The sequence below is a fragment of the Sciurus carolinensis genome, unplaced genomic scaffold (assembly GCF_902686445.1).
Source record: "Sciurus carolinensis unplaced genomic scaffold, mSciCar1.2, whole genome shotgun sequence".
NCBI lineage: Eukaryota > Metazoa > Chordata > Mammalia > Rodentia > Sciuridae > Sciurus > Sciurus carolinensis.
In genome coordinates, this window is record NW_025920210.1 from 291,406 (window position 1) to 310,266 (window position 18,861).

The 18,861-nt window shown below is 66.2% G+C and overlaps 1 protein-coding gene across 1 annotated transcript in view; it reads right to left on the reverse strand.

The window, feature by feature from the left end:
• Window positions 1–8,663: 8,663 nt before the first annotated feature.
• Window positions 8,664–18,861, reverse strand: part of Obscn (obscurin, cytoskeletal calmodulin and titin-interacting RhoGEF) — a 140,383-nt gene continuing 130,185 nt past the window's right edge. The window contains exons 85-87 of the mRNA XM_047537974.1: window positions 18,344–18,455; window positions 12,788–12,830; window positions 8,664–10,294 (exon numbers count right to left, since the gene is read on the reverse strand). Coding sequence (XP_047393930.1) covers window positions 9,139–10,294; window positions 12,788–12,830; window positions 18,344–18,455 — 1,311 coding nt within the window. The 3' untranslated portion in view covers window positions 8,664–9,138. The remainder of the gene's footprint in view (window positions 10,295–12,787; window positions 12,831–18,343; window positions 18,456–18,861) is intronic.

The following is an 18,861-nucleotide window of genomic DNA, read 5'->3' on the forward strand; positions in this document are numbered from 1 at the left end:
GGCCTGCTCCTGAGGCCGTGGTAAGGGGGGTGTGGAGTCGGGGGAACACCCCGCCTCCTGGGACAAGCGGCTGGTGTCTGGGGCGGGGCTGGGCCCCATGCCCACGGGGCAGGTTCCATCCGGGCAGCTGGTGGAGCTGGTCCAGGGCCCCCCAGGGAGAGGGACGTTGTCAGGGTCCCTCTTGGAGCCTGGAAGGAGGCTTGCTTGGGCTGGGGATGGGGTGTCCAAGAACTCCTCCTTGACAGACCCTGGAGGCAGAGAGCCAGGAGCTCGTGGTGACCACGGGCCACAGCCCTTCTGCGGGACAGAACCCTGCTCAGGGGGACAGGAGGAGGCCTCCTGCTCTGGCCTGGATGACTCCTCTTGCTGAGCAGGCCCTGCGTCACCAACAGGAGATGGAAACAGCTTGGGCCTCCCGGGGGCCCTGGCAGAGGCCCCACCACCGCCCCCTGTGGAGGCTGTGGGAGGACACTGTCCTTCAGTGCAGGCCTCCCTGGAGGGGCTGGTGGCACTTGTAGGGTCATAGTCCAGGGAGTGGCTTCGGCCAGGGGCCTCGCGGGCACTGGCGCTGGGTAGGCGCAGGGCCGTCTCAAAGGAGGGCGTCCTGGTTATCAGCGCGGCCTGCTCCTCCCGGGCGGCCTCCTCCTCCAGCACGCGGTGCTCCATCAGCGGCTCGCGCAGACCCGGCAGGGCCCTGGCGAAGTACCCGCCCTTGAGCAGGTGCCGCCTCCTGGCCGCGTGCCGGCGGCCTCCGGGAGCCAGGACGCCCCGCTCGGAGCCCTCGCCCGCCTGCTGGTAGAACAGGCTGCTGATGACGCTGTGCCGCGGCACGCAGCCCGGGGCCGCCGGCGCAGCGCCCTGCGGGGAGGCCGGCGCGGCCTCCGCTGTGGGACCCGCGCAGGCCTCCGCCTCCTCCGGCAGGCTGGCGGAGGGCCGCAGGAAGCCCCGTGGGTGCAGCAGCGGGGAGTGGGTCACCGGCGAGGGTGGCAGCGACTTGGCCCTGGCAAAGGGGGCGAGCTCGTTGTCCGAGGAGGAGGAGCTGGAGGAGCCGCTGGCGTCTGCGCGCAGGTGCCGGGCCACTCCCAGCGAGGGGCTGTCGGGCGGGCCCTGCAGCAGCTCGGGGATGGAGCGCATCACCAGGATGGACTTGTAGCTCATGAGGGAGCGCTGCGGGCGGCAGGAGCGTCAGCGGCGGGCAGGCCCCCTTCAGGTTCCCAGGGGGCCAGCGGGGAGACCAGGGGCGGAGGCCTCTGCACCAGGGCCCTTGGCTCCTGCCAGCCACCCGGAGAGGCCTCTGCCCCAGCACACCACGCCCAGACCAGGATGAGGTGCGCAGGACTGGGGTGCAGACAGCAGGTCTGGGCCTGGTCACCCCGCCCTCGCCCCCTTCCACCGGGACGCTCACCTGCCAGCGGCTGCGGGCCAGCAGGAACTTGAGCTGCTTGGTGTTGATGAAGTGGGCCTCTGCCGCAGGCATGGACTTCTGGGTGAGGGAGTGGCCACGTTGAGGAGAGACCCCAGCACCCTGGCAGGACCCCTCCTGGGACGGAGGCCCAGCTGGGCAGGGGTGGTTGAACTTGCCCTCATCCCTGGGCCTCATCCTCTAACTCTGCCCAGACAGGGCAGGGCAAAGGCCAGGGGCCACAGGCCCGTATCCCTGACCCCCTGGCCTTTCTTCTGTGAGGGCCTCGGGACCTGCTGCCCGTCTGAAGGGACAACTGTCTGAGCGGGGCCAGGGCCTGGGTGCCCATGCTGCCCGAGGCCTGGGCGGGCCCTCGCGCCCCTGGCCTGGGCTTCCCTCCCGCAGGCCTGCGGTTGAGCCAGGCTGGGCCTACTCACCAGGAACCAGGGGTGGGCGAGGCACTGGGAGGCACTGGGCCGGGCCCTGGAGGGAGAGCAGAGCCCAGGTAGGCCGGCAGCCGGCGGGCCCTGGGCAGGGTTGGCTGCACCCTGGGCGGGCAAGAGAGGCATGCACTCACTCTGGGGCCCTCCGCAGCGTGGCCTTGAGGAAGTCCTTGGCGTCCTCGCTGAGGTGGGCAGCCACGGGGCTGACCCAGGACACCCGCCCCTCCAGCACGTTCAGGAGGGTGGCACGGTCACTCTCCCCCGCAAACGGGGAGGAGCAGGTCAGGCTGGAAACAGGCAGGGTCTTCCCTCAAACAAAGCCCCTGGGAAGGGCCAGCGCCACTCCCACCAGCAGGCGTCCTAGGTTTCCCCAGAGACCCCGGCTCGGCTTGGGCCAAGCCTCTGTGGTGTCGGGCTCAGACTAGGGTTAGGGTCCACTCAGGCGGGCAGGGGTCCAGGTTGGCCTAGGGCAGGCACCAGTTTGTCTGAGGCGGGGTCATTTCTTGGTCTGCAGAGGAGGTCAAGGCTCAGCCTGACCACCAGCATCATTATGAGTGGACTCTGGGCAGATCCCACAGACCCTGCGGGGAGGCGCTGCCTGGTGATGACAGGTGCTGAGAGGCACTAGCAGGAGCCTCTTATCAGGGTTGGCTGACCGCCTGTTCCCAAGATAGCTGCCCCGGGGCACTTGGGTCTCTGGTCTGGGGTGCGGCCAGCAGCACACGTGGCCCTTGGGATTCTGCAGGGAAGGGTTGGCTTTGGAGAGGCAGCTGACGAGGACAGGCTGTGCTCACCTGAGGTAGGAGATGACCCCCATGGCCCTGCAGAAGGAAGACCACTGTGAGCCCCCAGCTCTGACCCACAGCCAGAGGACCTGTGTGAGGAGGCCCGGGGCGCCCAGGGCTAGCCAGGAGGCACAAGTTCAGAGTGGACCCTCCGCTGGCTGCTGGGCGGCTAGGTGACTCCCATCCTGACCCAGTGTGACCACTCACCAGATGTCAGAAGCCTCGCTCACAGGCGTCTGCTCAATGATCTCAGGGGACACGAACTCCGGAGAGCCGTACTTGCTGTACTGTGGTTCTGAAGGGGTGATTTTTTGGGCAAAACCAAAGTCGCAGATTTTAATGTCTTCCCGAGCAGGATGCACCATCAGGATATTGGGGGGCTGTCAGAAAGTGTTGGGGAGCCTATGGAGGTCATGCCACCTGGAGTTTCCGGGTCTCGAGGAGTCATTCGGGGTCCACGAGGCCAGTGTGGGGCCCGGGGAGCCCCAGGTCCGGCTGGCAGGTGGAGGAGAGCCCCTGCTCCCGCAGAGCAGACCCAGAGGCCGGGTGCCGGGAAGTAGTGCGCTCCTGGTCCTCGCTGGGCAGCAAGCCCTGTTAGGAGGACTGTCCCTTCCCAGCCTGCAGGCCCAGGACTCCCCTGTTGCCACCCCAGGCTCTGGAGGTACCTTGATGTCCAGATGGAGGACCCCGTGGCTGTGCAGATACTGCAGTCCCTCCGCCAGCTGCTGGACGTAGACCTTGACCTGTGGAAAAGCCCCAGCTCAGGTCAGGCCCTCGGCCTCCACGCACGCTTCCTGCTAGAGTGCCCCGTCCAGCGCCCCGCACAGGCCCACAGGGCAGGTGGCATCCTGAGCCCTACATGCCCCAGAGCCAGGCAGACCCCAGAGACGAGGAAGGTGTGCGGGAGCTGCGCCTGGGCAGGGCAGGGCGTGCTGGGCGTGCAGCCCGGGAGCCACGGGGTCTGGGATCCAGGGCGGCTGGGTGGCCACGTCTGAGTGGGACTGGGACCGGCATGCACTCAGGCAGGGGCAGGCAGGCCCCGGTCACCTCTGCCTCCGTCACCACGCTCTTCTTGAAAAGGCGGTCCAGCAGCTCCTCGGACGAGCAGCTGGGGCGTGGTCAAGGAAAGCAGTCGAGGCCGGAACCCCCTCACAGAGAGGCGGCCAGCACAGGGCTCCTGCGGTCAGGGCTGGGGGTGCTGGCATGCAGGTTGAGGGGATGGGCACCCAGCCCTGAGGAGGGGAGCTGCAGGCAGACCCTGGGACTGAGGCCACTGGGCAGTGGTGGGGTGGGGGCATCCTGGGCTCTGCACAAATCCCTCCTCAGTGGGACGTCCAGGAGCACTGGAGCACAGGTCCAGCACACAGGCCCTCCACACTGAGACCCCAATCAGAGACCCAGAGTAACCTGTGTAGGACACTCCTCTCCTACGTCTAAGAGGTCACCCGTGGGAGGAGACCCCTGGTCATCTCCAGAGGACATCTGGACCCTCAGGACCAGCCCAGCGACTGACCCCATGGAAAATCCTCAGAGAGGAAGAACCCCCTGGCCAACACCATCGCAGAGGGAAGAACAGGGCTGCCTCTTACCCAGCATCAGCCACAGGCAGCCGGGCTGATACACCCAGCCAGGCCCGGGGAGCACACGACTCCTCTGGTCCCCCGCCCGGTGCCCACTGCACCCTTCCTCCAACCCCAGGGGGCCAGGGGAAGGATACAGTTCCAAAATGAGGATGAGGGTCTTCCGGGTCTCAAACTGGTCCAGCAGCCCAGTGACCAGCGGGTGGCTGAGTGTGGCCAGGACATCTCGCTCCTGGAACGCCTGGGCCCGAGTTCTGCTCCGCAGGGGGATGAACTTGGCAGCGCAGAACATCTTATTTCCTTTGTGCTGTACCCTTTTCACGAAGCCAAACACGCCCCTGGGGAGGAGGGAACAGGGGGACCAGGATGGACACGCTGTGCCGTGGGTCCTGGGCGTCTCCGGGGCCAGAGAGGGGCTGGGACGCACCTCCCGATCTCCTCCTTGACCTCGTAGAAGGAGTGCAGCTTCCTCCGATGGCTCTGCTCTTCGGAGTCTGGCTCACTGTCCCCTACAGTCAGTGCAGAAGTCGGTCAGTACGGCAGAGGCCACTGCCCTGCCCCTGCTCCCCAACGCTGCTGGGCTGGCAAGCGGTTCCCTGGGCCTGGGCCTGTGGCACCACGGGAACCCATGAGCCAGGTGTCCCCAAGAGGACCGAGGATGCCACGTGGAGACCCGGGCCCAGGCCTGGCGGGGCCTGTGACTCACCGCCCTGGACCAGCAGCTCCGCCTTGCAGAGCACCTGGCCGGCGGCGTTGCGGGCCAGGCAGGTGTAGACGCCGGCGTCTCGCTGGGCCACGCCCTTCAGCAGCAGGGAGTGGGTGGTGCCATCCTGCCGCTGGCTCAACCGGGCACTGTCCTCTAGCTGGACACTGTCCTGCAACACCGGCAGGCCAGGCCACCATCAGCCCATCCCGGCACCCGCCCACCAGCGGGTACCTGCCGCATGTCTGCCCCAGGTCCAGCCCCATGCCCAGCCCCAGGTCCAGCCCCATGCCCAGCCCCTGCCCAGCCCCAGGCCCAGCCCCAGGCCCAGCCCCAGGCCCAGCCCCTGCCCAGCCCCTGTCCAGCCCCAGGCCCAGCCACAGGCCCAGCCCCTGCCCAGCCCCTGTCCAGCCCCAGGCCCAGCCACAGGCCCAGCCCCAGGTCCAGCCCCAGGCCCACCCCGGGCAGGGATGGCGAGGTGGCTTCGCACTCACACGTGCACATAGGCACCTCCTGCTGGAGGCCCAGCCTGCCCCCCTGGGCCACTCCTACCTTGTACCATGTCACCGTGGGCGGGGGCTGCCCTTCAATGACCGCCTCAAACTGCGCCGTGCCACCCGCCTGAACCTGCACGTCCTCGATGGTGACCTGCATGGTTGGGGGCCCTGGGAAGAGGTGGGAGGGGGCCGTGGGGAGGGACTCCAGGCGGTATGGCCCACACATGTGGTCAGTGAGGCGACGGAGTCCCCTGACAACAGGGAAGTGCTTCCTTCCATCCAGCTGTGCTCCCTGCTTTGCCCTCAGCTGGCCGGCACAGGGCAGGACACCTGTCCGCAGCGCCCTCTCCTGGAGCCCCTCCTCACAGCAGCACAAGAGGGGTGGGGACCTGGGCCGGGCGGGGACCGGGGGCCCTCCACCCTCAGGGCGACCCTCCCGGGGCTCTTCACGGCCGGGTCACCGTGGGGCCCCCCTGCCCCCATACTTGTGGCGCTGGTGTCCGTGGGCTGGTATACGTAGGTCCTTCGTGTGGTCTCTGTGACCACACGGCTGTGGACGTCCCACAGCAGCTGTCCGGCACCTGCCCCTGGCCAGGCGGCGTCCTCCACCCTGGAATCACAGAGCAGGTGAGCCCGTGCTGGCCAGCGGTGACGAGCTGGAGTCCCGCGCTGTCCCCGCATGGGGTGGGACGCGCTGTGCAGAGCGGGGCCCTGTCCCTTGCTGCAGGGCTCCCGGCACTCTTGCCCTGAGCCTGGCCTTCCCCGCCCACGGGCCTGGCCTGGGGCAGTCAGGGAGTGTGCAGGAGGCCACAGGACCACCCTGCTCCCTCCACGCGGCACAGCCAGTGTGGAGGGCCCACCCTGCCCACCCGCGGATGTCCTTGGTAGGGCTGCCCATCCCATGACCCCGCTGGCTGGGGGAGGTTACCGGATGGGCACGGTCCGTTCCTGGGCCCCAGAGTGAGCCACCATCTCCTGCTCCTGGACTTCCCGGGGAAGAGGCTGGGGCACCTCTGCGGGTTCAGCTGCTGGGAGATAAGAAGCCTTGCTGGACGGAGCTGGACGGAGCTGGGCTGGGGCTCGGAGGACCCTCCCTGGCCCCGTGTGCTGCCCAGGAGGACGGGTCCCCACATCACCAGGCTAGGTAAGAAGTGCTCAGCAAGACCACAGCTGCAGGGACTTGGGACTCCGGGTGGGAACTGTCCCCAGGGCCCAGGTTCACCCCACACCTCCAGGTGCACACTGGAGTCCAGATGGCAGGCTCTGCCCAGCCAGGGCACCGACTTCAGTGTCCCTGCCCACCTGCTGGGCTGCTGTCCAGGGCACACCGAGACAGCCTGGGTCCCCTGACCCTGCTGGGAAGGTGGCTGTCCCCCTCACCCTGGGTGCCAAGGGCAGGAGAGATTGCAGGGGACACCACCCGCACTCCCAGCTGGGCGGCTCCTTTGGGGCTCTGCGGCTGGCATCTCAGGCAGTGGCCAGTGCTGGGGTGGGCGGGAGAGGCAGCGTGCTGAGCCTCTGAGTTCAGGGCTGGAGCAAGGCCGCGCGTTGGAGGGACACAGGCAGTAGTGGAGGGAGGCCACATGGTGACCACAGCCCCAGACAGGCCAAGCAACCCAGGGCTTTGTCCGCTCCGTCACCATGTTCGCCAGAACTCAGCGGGCCACTCTGGTCCAGCGCCCGTCCTACAGTGGCCGGGTGACAAAGGAGGCCAGGCTGCCCTCCCTGGTCTTTGTCCTCCCCTCCCTGTGGGCACCAGCCCATCACTGCTGGTGGTGGTGACAGATAAGAAGAAGCTGCCTTACTCCAGGGCCTGAGAGGGACCTTGGGACAGGCACCTCTGACCGTGCCGAGGGTGCTGGGGCAGCCATGTGCAAGCTCAGAGCCCGAGGACACGCCCTGGCCAGAGACAGGGTCAGCAGAGGACGGGTCCTTCAGCCAGTCCCCGCAGGGCTGACCTGGTGTGCCCGAGGCTTCTGGGCCTGGGGCCTGGGGGCCAGCCTCCTGAAGTGTCCGTGGCTCCCCAGAGCCGGGGCTGGCAAAGTCCCCTGCAGAAGGGCCCGGAGCCTCAGGGCCCAGCAGTCTCCACAGCACAGATGTGATTTCCTGGTCGGCGTCAAGGGAGGGGTGGGTGGAGACCTCCTGGGTGGCACCTGTGAAGAGGTGGGTCAGCAGCAGGCGGTAAGGCCCAGGGCTGGGCGGACCCCTCCCACCCGCTTCTCACTGTCCGGGGCGGAGGCTTGGCACCACAGGAGCCCCAGAACCCGCGCTGGGGTCAGCTGCTTCCTCCCCCAGGTGCCCATGGAGAACCTCTCCTAGGCCAGGGGACCTGGACACCCACCTGCACCCTCCATGCCAAGGCTGGCTGTCCCTCAAGGCTGGCTCTGGACCCCAGCTCCAAACCCGAGGGCAGCCAGACACCACGTCACGGGCCAGGGGAACCTTGGGGCTGGTGTCCTGGTGGCCAGAGCCACAGGCCCCCTTCCTGGGGACAGACCCGTCTCCCAGGGCAGCCCTGTCCTAGCCCCTGTCCCTCCACCTGCAGCCCAGTCCAGGCCACTCCCTTCCCCTTCCCTGGCCTCCCATCTGTCCCTGAAGAACTCCCCAGGCCCCGACTGAGTGTGGCCCTGCCCGTCCACCTGCCAACCCTATGCAGTCTCCCACGTGTGCCTGAGCATGCTGACCACTCCCCAGTCCCCCTCGAGCCCCTGCCACGAGGAGCTCTGCTGGACCCGGGACACCCAGGATGGAGAGGCAGCTCCAGGGGGCCATCCTCCCCTTCCCCACTCCACGAGGTCAGTGGGCCCTGGGAAGCCCGGGGGCTGGAGTCCAGCAGAGAGCTGTTCCCGTCCCTCTGACGGATGCTGAGTTGTCCTGGGTCACCCTAGCTGGGGACAACGGGGTAAACCCCTAGATGCCGAGAACTCGGGCCACAGGTGGCCGCCACATCACAGCCCCACACCACGTCTGTCCTGACCACAGCCTCAGCTGCCAGGTGGGCTGGAGGGACGATCATGGGCTGTTCTGGTCACAACATATGTCCATAGGACCAGCCCCACAGCCCCTGCCTGGGAGCCAGCTGGCCCTGTGCTGCCAGAAGCCCACCTGGGCACACGAGAGCCAATCGGGGGACCTGGGCAGCCCCAGCTGTGACCTCCTAGTGGAGGAGCAGGGGCGGTTGGTATGGGCCCACCCAGGCTACCGGTGGGGCCCTGAGCGGCGGGTGCAGCGGTAAGGAGAGAGGAGGCGCAGAGTTGGTGTACAGCCTTTATCAGCCAGTGCACAGCTCCCGGCCGGACCCACGCCCACCCCGCAAGCTGCTGTGAGCCACACGGGCCTTGGGGGTGGCCTTGGGGGCCTGTGCCCAGTGGAAGCAGGACACATGCCAAGTCCACATCCGTGTCCAGAGTTCCCGCAGGCCAGAAGGAACCACGCAGAGCTGGGGCCTCCGCGCTGCCCTGGCCAGGACGCTCTGGAAGGGCTTCAGCGCATCCAGCAATGCAGGCACCGTGGGCCTCCTTGCTGAGGACCAAAGTCCAGTGAGGTAGGAAGGGCCCAGGACAGAGAGCAGGGCAGGCTGACCCCAAGCCAGAAGAGCTGAGCACGGGCAGCCGAGGTGAGCAGGTTCCTGGGGCCAGGTGCTGGTGCCCAGCAGGGCGCGGGCCCCACGCGGCAAGGGCAGCGCAGGAAGAGGGCCCTGGCCTCTGAGTCTTCCAGGGAGTGTGGCCTCAGCCCTGGGAGGGGCCAGGGGCCTCGTCCCCATCCCGGCGGATGTGTAGCGTGACGGTCTCTCCCACAGTCCCCAAGGTGACCATCTGGGTGGAGACCTCTGTCTTGAAGCTGCTCTGGCTCCCATCCACAGAGTGCTGGACCCGGGTGCAGGAGGAGGTCCAGGGAGTGCTGCCCACAGGCCCAGCACAGGCCCCGCGCACGTGGAAGGACAGGCCCTCGGGGCTGTGGACCTGAGGTCCTGGCCTGAAGAAGCCAGGCACGCCTGCACGTCTCGGGGGGCGCCCCACATTGAGCAGGACAGGCCGCCCCACGGTGGGCTCACTGATCTCTCTCTGGAGCACGGACACCTCGCAGGGTGTGTGGTCAGCGGTGCTGGGCGACGGGCCACGGCAGCCAAAGGTCTCCCCCGCCTGGGGCACGTAGTCTTCCAGGTCGGCCAGGGTCAGCACACGACCATTGTGCGTGAGGATCTTGGGGTCACGGCTGCAAAGACCATCTGTATGCTGGGGCTCCTCAACCACAAAAGGGCCCCCTGCCTCGTCCTCTCTTCTTGCCTCCTCCATGCCACCATCTTGGGGGGAAGCCCCAGTCTCCTCTGGCTCAGGACTGACTACTCCGGAAGCAGCCCAGTCCACACTGCCCCCAGTGTCCACACAGAAGACCAGGGGCTCCCCAACATGAGCCACAGCTGGACCCTGGGCTTGGGGCTCCTGGACCAGCTGCTTATTGTTGGAGTTGTTGGCATTGGGGTCCCCTCCTGGGGTCCCACTGGGCAGTGTGAAGAGCAGCCCCCCAACGCCTCCAGGAGCCTCTCTGGCAGGAGACACAGGCCGAGACCCTGACTTCTTCACGCGAACTTCCACGGTCTCCTCGACCTCCACCCACTTGTGCTGGGGCCCTGCACCCCCTGGCAGGGCTCGGGAGGGGGCCTCGGCTTCTGTCACGTACAGCGCGGGCACAGTGGGCTTCCGGCCTGGCTCTGCCTCAGGCCTGCGTGGCTGGCTGGACCCCGGCGGGAACAGCAGGTCAGGGGTCAACAGGCCTGGCCTCTGCGGGCTGGTGGAGCGGCGGGAAGGCGAGCGGGAAGGGGACTTGCTGGGGGACCGTCGTGGGCCGCGGGGACTCTTCACCACAGTGGTGATGGTCTCCTCTCTGGCAGGGGAGAGGGCCCAAGAGGAAGTGGGCACAGAGTCCTGTAGCCTCACCAGCTCCATGCCATGAGCACATGCCAGAGGCCAAGTTAACGTACAAATGGGCAGGAGGGTGAGCGCGCAAACCCCTGCACATGCTCCTCAGCCCAACCTGCAGACCCCCAGCCAAAGGTCAAGGAAACAAAGCACAGTGCTTCATGTGGCCAAGCCCAAGCTCTGGTCTGCAGTCCCCAGGCGTATGGAGGCCCCTCCCTCCAGCAGGCTTCCTGCTCTGGACCTCAGGCAGGGTGCCCAGCCTGCTGCTAGGGAAGTGCCTGCATGCCTTGAAATCCTTGGTGAGTGACAGGCCCCTGGCCTGTGGCCTGTGCTCCTGGCCTCTGCATCTGAGGCCAATGAGGCCCCAGCAGGCCAAGCGGAGAGCCTGGCTGAACACTGAGCTCGATGGCCCCGTCCCCTCCCCGGCTGGCATCTCCCAAGGTGGGAGAGGCGGAACTCAAGGCCAATGGCACAGGAATGCACGTCGGGCCTGCCAGCGACTCAGCAGCTCTGGCCATGAGTGTGTTCTGATCCCCTTTACAGGCATGGACAGAGTGAGAGGCTCACCGCAGCCCAGATCCAAGGGTCAGCAACGCGGTGGCCAGCCCAGGTCCTCCCCTGGCTCCAGTGATCCTGACCCCACCGGGAGCTGAGATGAGGTGGGCCACAGGCAGGGAGCGGGCGCAGGCTGAGGGAGGCTGTGGCCAAGGCACTAGAGCTTGCTCTCTCTCTCAGCATTTTGTTGTTGTTGATGTTTAACTTGGGGTTCCAGGAAGAGTTGCTCCCAGAGACAGGCCCAGAGACATGTGGCCTCCCATCAGGGTGCACAGCAATAATGAACTCTACATTCCCTGACCCTTGTCCAACAGGAAGGGCATGTCCAACTCCAACTCCACTGGCTGGTAGGGAGGCTGAGGCTCCAGGGGACCTCCTTAAGGCCACATGCCTGCGTTCTCTCACCCAGACTGGGGCATTTGCTTGCAGTGGACTCAGAGCCTGCCCACCTCAGGGAACCCAGTCCAAGTTCATGCTGACCTCATGCTGCCCAATTTGCAGGGGTGCAGGACCAGGGCAGAGTGGGGTCAGGCAGCTGCTCACACCTCCCAAAGTCTCGCCATCACCAGCCTCACTGCTGCCTGCGAGTGGTACACGGGCAACCAAGGTGCACCAGATAACAGCACAGCTCCTAGAACCAAGGGCAGTAGACCTGCCTCCTTCTGGTGTCCCCTGGTCCCCCAGTGCCCTTCCCTGTGTGCTCTGCCTCTGGGGACCATGTTGTGTTTGGCAGCTGCCCCCTACTTTACCCAAGCTGAGGGGGCACAGCCTTCTCTGCAGGACGAAGGTGGCCACTTCCCAGAGCTGGGACCGAGTTGGACTTCAGGATGCTTCCGATCCCCAGTCCTGCCTGCCAAGGAATGGGTTGCCTCTGAAGCTTCCCAAATGGAATTTGGCTGTCTCTACAATGCTCCCCCTGTGGAGGGAAGGGAGCAGTAACCTGTGTGGGGCCCTAGCATTCCTGCTTGTCACCCCAACCCAGCCATTCCCATCTGTTGGGTGGCACAGTAGGAGAAGCCTACTTCAGGGGAGAAGGAGATCAAAGAAGGGCTAACCCAGGGCCTCATCAATTCCGATGATGGAATTCTTCAGCAGCACTTCAGGCCCCTCTGGCAGCTAGTCAGCCCCTGGGGAGTGGAGGTTTTCAACCCTGGAGTATCCCAGCCTGTAGCCTATAAAAACTGCAGGCTGTCCTGCCTCCAGCTCCCCTCACCACCTGCACGCCTCCGATGGAAGTCTCCAGGACTGCCCAGGCCATAAGCAAGCCTGGGTTCTGTGGGTTCACCCAGCTCTGATTGCCTCAGTCAGTTCACCAACATGTGTAGATGTTCTCTAGTGCAAGGGCACTGAAGGATTAAGAAAGACCCTATGGGCATGGCACCGGGGAAATGGGCTCTCAGCTGACTTCTGGCTGTGAGCAACCGACCTTCCTCGCTTCCCTGAACCTTGGTTAGGCTTGGGCTTGGAGACTGCTAAAATTCATTTATTCAGCTGCACCAGACACTTCATGTGCTCAACAGACACACGTGGCTAGTGGCTGCCGCGCTGGGCAGTGTAGAGAACATTCTCACCACCGTGGGAAGTTCTGTTGGATGACACTGTCCCCAGGGGTAGGAGTCTGTCTCTAGCCCTCTCAGGTAAGTGGCTCTGTTCCAACCCCACCCTAGCTGGTGGAACTCTGGTGAGACACTGTGCCATGTGCAGAGCCACAGAGCCGCGACGCGTGGAGGCACCTGAGGTCACAGCTACGTGAGGAATCTGCAAGGCACTGGTGGTCCGAGGTGGGCGAGGCTGTTAGTGCAGCCGCTGCAAGCAGTGGCCAGGCCACACAGCAAGGTTCAGGCAGTTAGTGGCATGCAGGGCACTACAGTCCGAGGACGGTCAGGAACACGCCTGCACTTACATGATGACGGTTTTCTTGGGGACTTTAGTCTCCTGCTCAGTGACTACAAAGAAAACAGTTGGAATAGCAAGGATTACAGAGCAGCCAGCGCTTGGGCTGTTCCCTGAGTGGCCACCTGCTGGCCTTAGGCACACTGGTCAGGCCCTGCTGGCCCTGTGTCCCCAGGCAGCCTGTCTCGGCTGGGAGCTCCACTTCCCTCAGCTGCAGTGCGGGGGTGAGAGCTGGGGTGTGACAACATGCACACCACTCTCCTTCCTGAGTGTGCAGGGGCTGTGAGGCAGTGCAGAGCTCGCCTCTGCTGCCCACTGAGGCCCCAGCCTTTTCCTCATGTGGACAGAAGCCTGTGAAGTCCTCACACATGAAGCCCGACTTCTCAGACACAGAATCTGAGGCCTAGAGAGAGGGAAGGGTGGCCCATGGCCACATAGCAGGCCAGCAGCCACACTGGGTCCAGGCTGGTGATGCCACCCCCACAGAAGGTGCGTAAGTCCAAGAGGTGTCTCCAGGGGGGAGGGACGCGGGGATCCTGCAGTGACACATCTGAGCCCGAGCATGCAGTGCAGGCCTGAGCTCGGGTGTGAAGGGCAGCAGTCCCCACCTCAGTGGCCTCTCCTGGTTTTCCCAGCCGATGCCCTTCCCAAAGCCAGCACATGGGGCCTACGGTTCCACCTCGCCACTGGGGACCAGAGTTCCAGGGTGGATGGAACTCAGCTGGAATAGGCAGCACCTACTTGCAACCACCTCAAGGCCTCTTCTCATGGAGGGGCAGGCCTGGGTTTGGCCACTGTAGCCGGCCTCTACTGCCCACCGGGAAGGTGGAGGAGGTGGCCAGTGAGGTCAAGTGGCCTGTCCTGGGACATGGTCCCACAGCTCCTGGGGACTTTCTGCTTCACTGCGCTGCCACATTGAGACAGGCTTCCCTTAGTCAACTGATGGCATTTCTAGTTTGTGTTGGATGAGGAACATGTGAATCAAACACACTGTGTGCTGTGCATTTCGAGGACATGCTGACTACATTTGTGTGCCTGCACTTGTGTGCACGTTGCATACATGTGTGCACACAGGTGTGCTTACATGCACCCACATACACATGTACACAAGTACATCACATGCATGTGCACATGTGCATGTGTGCACCGAGGCACGTGTGTGTTTCTATGTGTGCACTGTTTTCATGGGCTGCTCCTACAGGAAAGGGGCCCCAGGGATGGGGGACGGAAACCCAGTCAGGAAGCCATATGTGTTTAGACTCAGCTGGGCACATGGACAACCTGAATGCCACCTGCAGGCGAGACCTGTGCACAGAAGGACAGGAAAGCCAAGGGCCTGCTTCATGGTCCTCCTTGGCAGAGGCCCATCTTGCTGCTCCATCTTTCTGGGCCAGGACACCTTGGGCTAAGCTGGCACTTTCTTCATGGTCCCCAACTGCCCCTGACCAGCTCTGAGCCCCAGTGAGTCTGCAACTACAGGAGGGCTGCAGGCATGCAAAGCAGCATCCTGGCCTGGGGCAGACACCCAGGCCCGGTCAAGGCCACTGAGAGCAGCAGCCAGAGCCCCCTCTGAAGCAGCGGGAGAGGAGTTAGGAAGCAGGAGGCACAGGGCTCCGAGCCCATGGTGTTCGGAACCAGCCCTCGGCCTTGCGCCTGGCACCAGTGCACCCTGGGGGCCTGCTGCCCACACTCCACCCCTCCCAGAAGGAGGCCCGAATGACCAACGAGAGAACAACTGCAGAGGACACTCCTGCCCGGCGAGAAGGGCAGGGCCCCAGCCACGAGAGCGTCATGCACAGGAGTGGACGAGCCGGTGGCGGCAGAAGCAGGTACACATGGCACTGCTCTCCCCAGGTGTGGTGCCAGTGAGCGTCACAGGTCCCAGGGACACAGGCCAAACAAGGGACCTCGCTGCAGAGGGACTTGGCAGCGGCGGGTACCAAGGCTCACACAGGACGTGCCCCTGGAGCAAGTCGCAAGGCACAGTGGCCGCGAAGTCCTGGGCTGGGCTCTGGGTGTGGGGGTTCAATTCTCTGAAGGTCCAGGGGGACAGAGACCCTGTGTGACAGGCCCTGGGATGGACAGCCTGCTGGGCACGACAGAGGAGCCCAGGTTGAGGGCTTGAGGACACATTCCAACCAACCTCCTGTGGGCCCTGAGCTGCACCAGACAAGGGTCCAGCTCTGCTCCCAGGGCCCCAGGACGGGTCACCACGTCCAAACAGCCCTTCAATGGGCAGCTCACAGGAAGCCCAGAAAAAACACTGGGGGCCCTCCTTGTCCAGGCGGCTGTCCTGTCCACCCGCCAGGGGACCGTAGGAGGACCTGCTGGGACCACTAGATTTTGTGACTCCATTAAGCCTTATCCTGCAGGCTGGACCAGGGAGGAAGAGCCACGTGCTCTGGGCTCCCAAGGCCAGCTCTGCCTGTGGGAAAGGCAGGCCAAGGTCCACCTCTCCCATCAGTTCTGCCTCAGTGTGGACGCCGACCCCAGACGTCCCACGTCCCGTCCTCTGCCTCAGTGTGGACGCCCCTCCCCAGACGTCCTCACGTCCGGCCCTCTGCCTCAGTGTGGACGCCCCTCCCCAGACGTCCCCACGTCCCGCCCTCTGCCTCAGTGTGGACGCCCCTCCCCAGACGTCCCCACGTCCCGCCCTCTGCCTCAGTGTGGACGCCCCTCCCCAGACGTCCTCACGTCCGGCCCTCTGCCTCAGTGTGGACGCCCCTCCCCAGACGTCCCCACGTCCCGCCCTCTGCCTCAGTGTGGACGCCCCTCCCCAGACGTCCCCACGTCCCGCCCTCTGCCTCAGTGTGGACGCCCCTCCCCAGACGTCCCCACGGCCCGCCCTCTGCCTCAGTGTGGACGCCGACCCCAGACGTCCCCTCGTCCCGCCCTCTGCCTCAGTGTGGACGCCCCTCCCCAGACGTCCCCACGGCCCGCCCTCTGCCCTCAGTGTGGACGCCGACCCCAGACGTCCCCTCGTCCCGCCCTCTGCCTCAGTGTGGACGCCCCTCCCCAGACGTCCCCACGTCCCGTCCTCTGCCTCAGTGTGGACGCCCCTCCCCAGACGTCCCCACGTCCCGCCCTCTGCCTCAGTGTGGACGCCCCTCCCCAGACGTCCCCACGTCCCGCCCTCTGCCTCAGTGTGGACGCCCCTCCCCAGACGTCCCCACGTCCGGCCCTCTGCCTCAGTGTGGACGCCCCTCCCCAGACGTCCCCACGTCCCGTCCTCTGCCTCAGTGTGGACGCCCCTCCCCAGACGTCCCCACGTCCCGCCCTCTGCCTCAGTGTGGACGCCCCTCCCCAGACGTCCTCACGTCCCGCCCTCTGCCTCAGTGTGGACGCCGACCCCAGACGTCCCCACGTCCCGTCCTCTGCCTCAGTGTGGACGTCCCTCCCCAGACGTCCCCACGTCCCGCCCTCTGCCTCAGTGTGGACGCCCCTCCCCAGACGTCCCACGTCCCGCCCTCTGCCTCAGTGTGGACGCCCCTCCCCAGACGTCCCCACGTCCCGTCCTCTGCCTCAGTGTGGACGTCCCTCCCCAGACGTCCTCACGTCCGGCCCTCTGCCTCAGTGTGGACGCCCCTCCCCAGACGTCCCCACGTCCCGCCCTCTGCCTCAGTGTGGACGCCCCTCCCCAGACGTCCCCACGTCCCGTCCTCTGCCTCAGTGTGGACGCCGACCCCAGACGTCCCCACGTCCCGCCCTCTGCCTCAGTGTGGACGCCGACCCCAGACGTCCCCGCGTCCCGTCCTCTGCCTCAGTGTGGACGTCCCTCCCCAGACGTCCCCGCGTCCCGCCCTCTGCCTCAGTGTGGACGCCCCTCCCCAGACGTCCCCGCGTCCCGCCCTCTGCCTCAGTGTGGACGCCCCTCCCCAGACGTCCCCACGTCCCGTCCTCTGCCTCAGTGTGGACGCCCCTCCCCAGACGTCCCCACGTCCGGCCCTCTGCCTCAGTGTGGACGCCCCTCCCCAGACGTCCTCACGTCCGGCCCTCTGCCTCAGTGTGGACGCCCCTCCCCAGACGTCCCCACGTCCCGCCCTCTGCCTCAGTGTGGACGCCCCTCCCCAGACGTCCCCACGTCCCGTCCTCTGCCTCAGTGTGGACGCCGACCCCAGACGTCCCCACGTCCCGTCCTCTGCCTCAGTGTGGACGTCCCTCCCCAGACGTCCCCACGTCCCGCCCTCTGCCTCAGTGTGGACGCCCCTCCCCAGACGTCCCCACGTCCCGTCCTCTGCCTCAGTGTGGACGCCGACCCCAGACGTCCCCACGTCCCGCCCTCTGCCTCAGTGTGGACGCCGACCCCAGACGTCCCCGCGTCCCGTCCTCTGCCTCAGTGTGGACGTCCCTCCCCAGACGTCCCCGCGTCCCGCCCTCTGCCTCAGTGTGGACGCCCCTCCCCAGACGTCCCCACGTCCCGCCCTCTGCCTCAGTGTGGACGCCCCTCCCCAGACGTCCCCGCGTCCCGCCCTCTGCCTCAGTGTGGACGCCCCTCCCCAGACGTCCCCGCGTCCCGCCCTCTGCCTCAGTGTGGACGCCCCTCCCCAGACGTCCCCGCGTCCCGCCCTCTGCCTCAGTGTGGACGCCCCTCCCCAGACGTCCCCGCGTCCCGCCCTCTGCCTCAGTGTGGACGCCCCTCCCCAGACGTCCCCGCGTCCCGCCCTCTGCCTCAGTGTGGACGCCCCTCCCCAGACGTCCCCGCGTCCCGCCCTCTGCCTCAGTGTGGACGCCCCTCCCCAGACGTCCTCACGTCCCGTCCTCTGCCTCAGTGTGGACGCCCCTCCCCAGACGTCCCCACGTCCCGCCCTCTGCCTCAGTGTGGACGCCCCTCCCCAGACGTCCCCGCGTCCCGCCCTCTGCCTCAGTGTGGACGCCCCTCCCCAGACGTCCCCGCGTCCCGCCCTCTGCCTCAGTGTGGACGCCCCTCCCCAGACGTCCCCGCGTCCCGCCCTCTGCCTCAGTGTGGACGCCCCTCCCCAGACGTCCCCGCGTCCCGTCCTCTGCCTCAGTGTGGACGCCCCTCCCCAGACGTCCCCACGTCCCGTCCTCTGCCTCAGTGTGGACGCCCCTCCCCAGACGTCCCCGCGTCCCGTCCTCTGCCCTCAGTGTGGACGCCCCTCCCCAGACGTCCCTACTGTCCTGTCCTTTGCCCTCCATGTGGATGCTCCTCCCATAGAAGTTCTGTCCATCCTAGCTGCTGCCACTGGAGGCCAGCGTGACCCCTGTCCTGCAGCTGCCCAGGTCAGGTGTGACCGATGCTGTGGTTCCTGAAGGCCCTGGGCAGGGCCCACACCCTCCCCCTGGTGGAGCGGCCTGTCCAGTGCTCCCTCGGATTCCCGGCCACCCTCTGCCACCCTCAATGGTGCTGAGACCTGGTCCCCTGTAGCTCTGGGCTCCGCGTCCAGCTGGGGTCCCTGTCGAGATGCCTGGCAGCCCTCCTGCAATAGCACACCCCTGCAAGACCTGGGGACCCTCTGCCCTGAGTCCAGCCTGGCTTGGCAGCTCCAGCTGCAGCCTCTGGCCGTGGGGTGTCCCCCAGGCAGCGTGGGCAGCATGTGGCACCTACCTTCCACAGCAGCCACGGTCAGCTCCCCAGGGCGCTGCTCCCGGGCCCGCAGGGCAGGGCTCTGCATGTACAGCTCCCCTCCGCCGCGAGTGGAGCCCAGCCGGTTCACCAGCTGCAGAATGGACAGAGCCCATCAGGAGCTCGGCTCCCAGGGGCCTGCTGTCTCCGGCCCACTCTGCCGTTTGTAGTTTGAGGTCCCCACCCAGCTGTGACCCCCAGAGGGACAGGGCTCCTGCCCTGTGCAGTGTGGCTGCTGGCCATGTGAGGCTCAGGGCCCTGAAGTCCAGAGCCAGCTGGGCCTCCTTGCCTCCTGCAGCCTCCATGCCAGCCCACGGCAGAAGCCACGTAGAGGCGACTGACTCTGGGCAGGCTCAGGAAGAGGCAGGAGTCTGGGGTCTGTAGAAGGCCCACCTGCTGATAACGGTCACTGGGGTCAGGCCAGGCCTTGAGCACCAGAAACTCAGACGGGCCCTGCCCTCGAGCGCCGCAGCCTCTGGACAGTGAGCAGCAACCAGGGA